Source organism: Camelina sativa, unplaced genomic scaffold, assembly GCF_000633955.1.
Source record: "Camelina sativa cultivar DH55 unplaced genomic scaffold, Cs unpScaffold07101, whole genome shotgun sequence".
Classification (NCBI taxonomy): Eukaryota; Viridiplantae; Streptophyta; class Magnoliopsida; order Brassicales; family Brassicaceae; genus Camelina; species Camelina sativa.
Window position 1 is genome coordinate 1 of NW_010928173.1, and position 475 is coordinate 475.

At 37.1% G+C, this 475-nt stretch overlaps 1 protein-coding gene across 1 annotated transcript; it reads left to right on the forward strand.

Moving 5' to 3' along the window:
* Nucleotides 1–3: 3 nt before the first annotated feature.
* Nucleotides 4–470, forward strand: LOC109131876 (aspartic proteinase A3-like; the record flags this gene model as incomplete). The annotated part of the gene is made up of 3 exons (XM_019243053.1): nucleotides 4–42; nucleotides 143–255; nucleotides 332–470. Coding segments are annotated over 3 exons (291 nt in total), but the record flags the coding sequence as incomplete, so codon positions are not given.
* Between the last annotated feature and the right edge of the window lie 5 nt (nucleotides 471–475).

Here is a 475-nt window from a genome sequence, read left to right on the forward strand (position 1 = left end):
TATGATGATGTTAAAGTTGGTGATCTTGTTGTCAAGGAGCAGGTAAAACCAGATTTATCAGCTTACATGTCTTGTGTATATTCTTACGAGTTTACTGTTTCTTCGTATTCATATCTTACTGCTACATCTATAATCACCACAGGAATTCATAGAGGCTACTAGTGAGCCTGGTATTACATTCTTGTTAGCAAAGTTTGATGGTATCCTCGGTTTGGGTTTCAAAGAGATTGCTGTAGGAAACTCAACTCCGGTTTGGTATGAAAACACTCTCTTTCTTTTTTTCAGTTGTGCACTATGAATTATAAATGATGAGATTATATGATGTGTATAGGTATAACATGGTAGAAAAAGGTTTGGTTAAGGAACCAATTTTTTCGTTCTGGCTTAACCGTAACCCGAAAGATCCAGAAGGTGGTGAGATTGTTTTTGGTGGACTTGACCCAAAGCACTTCAAAGGAGAGCATACTTATGTTCC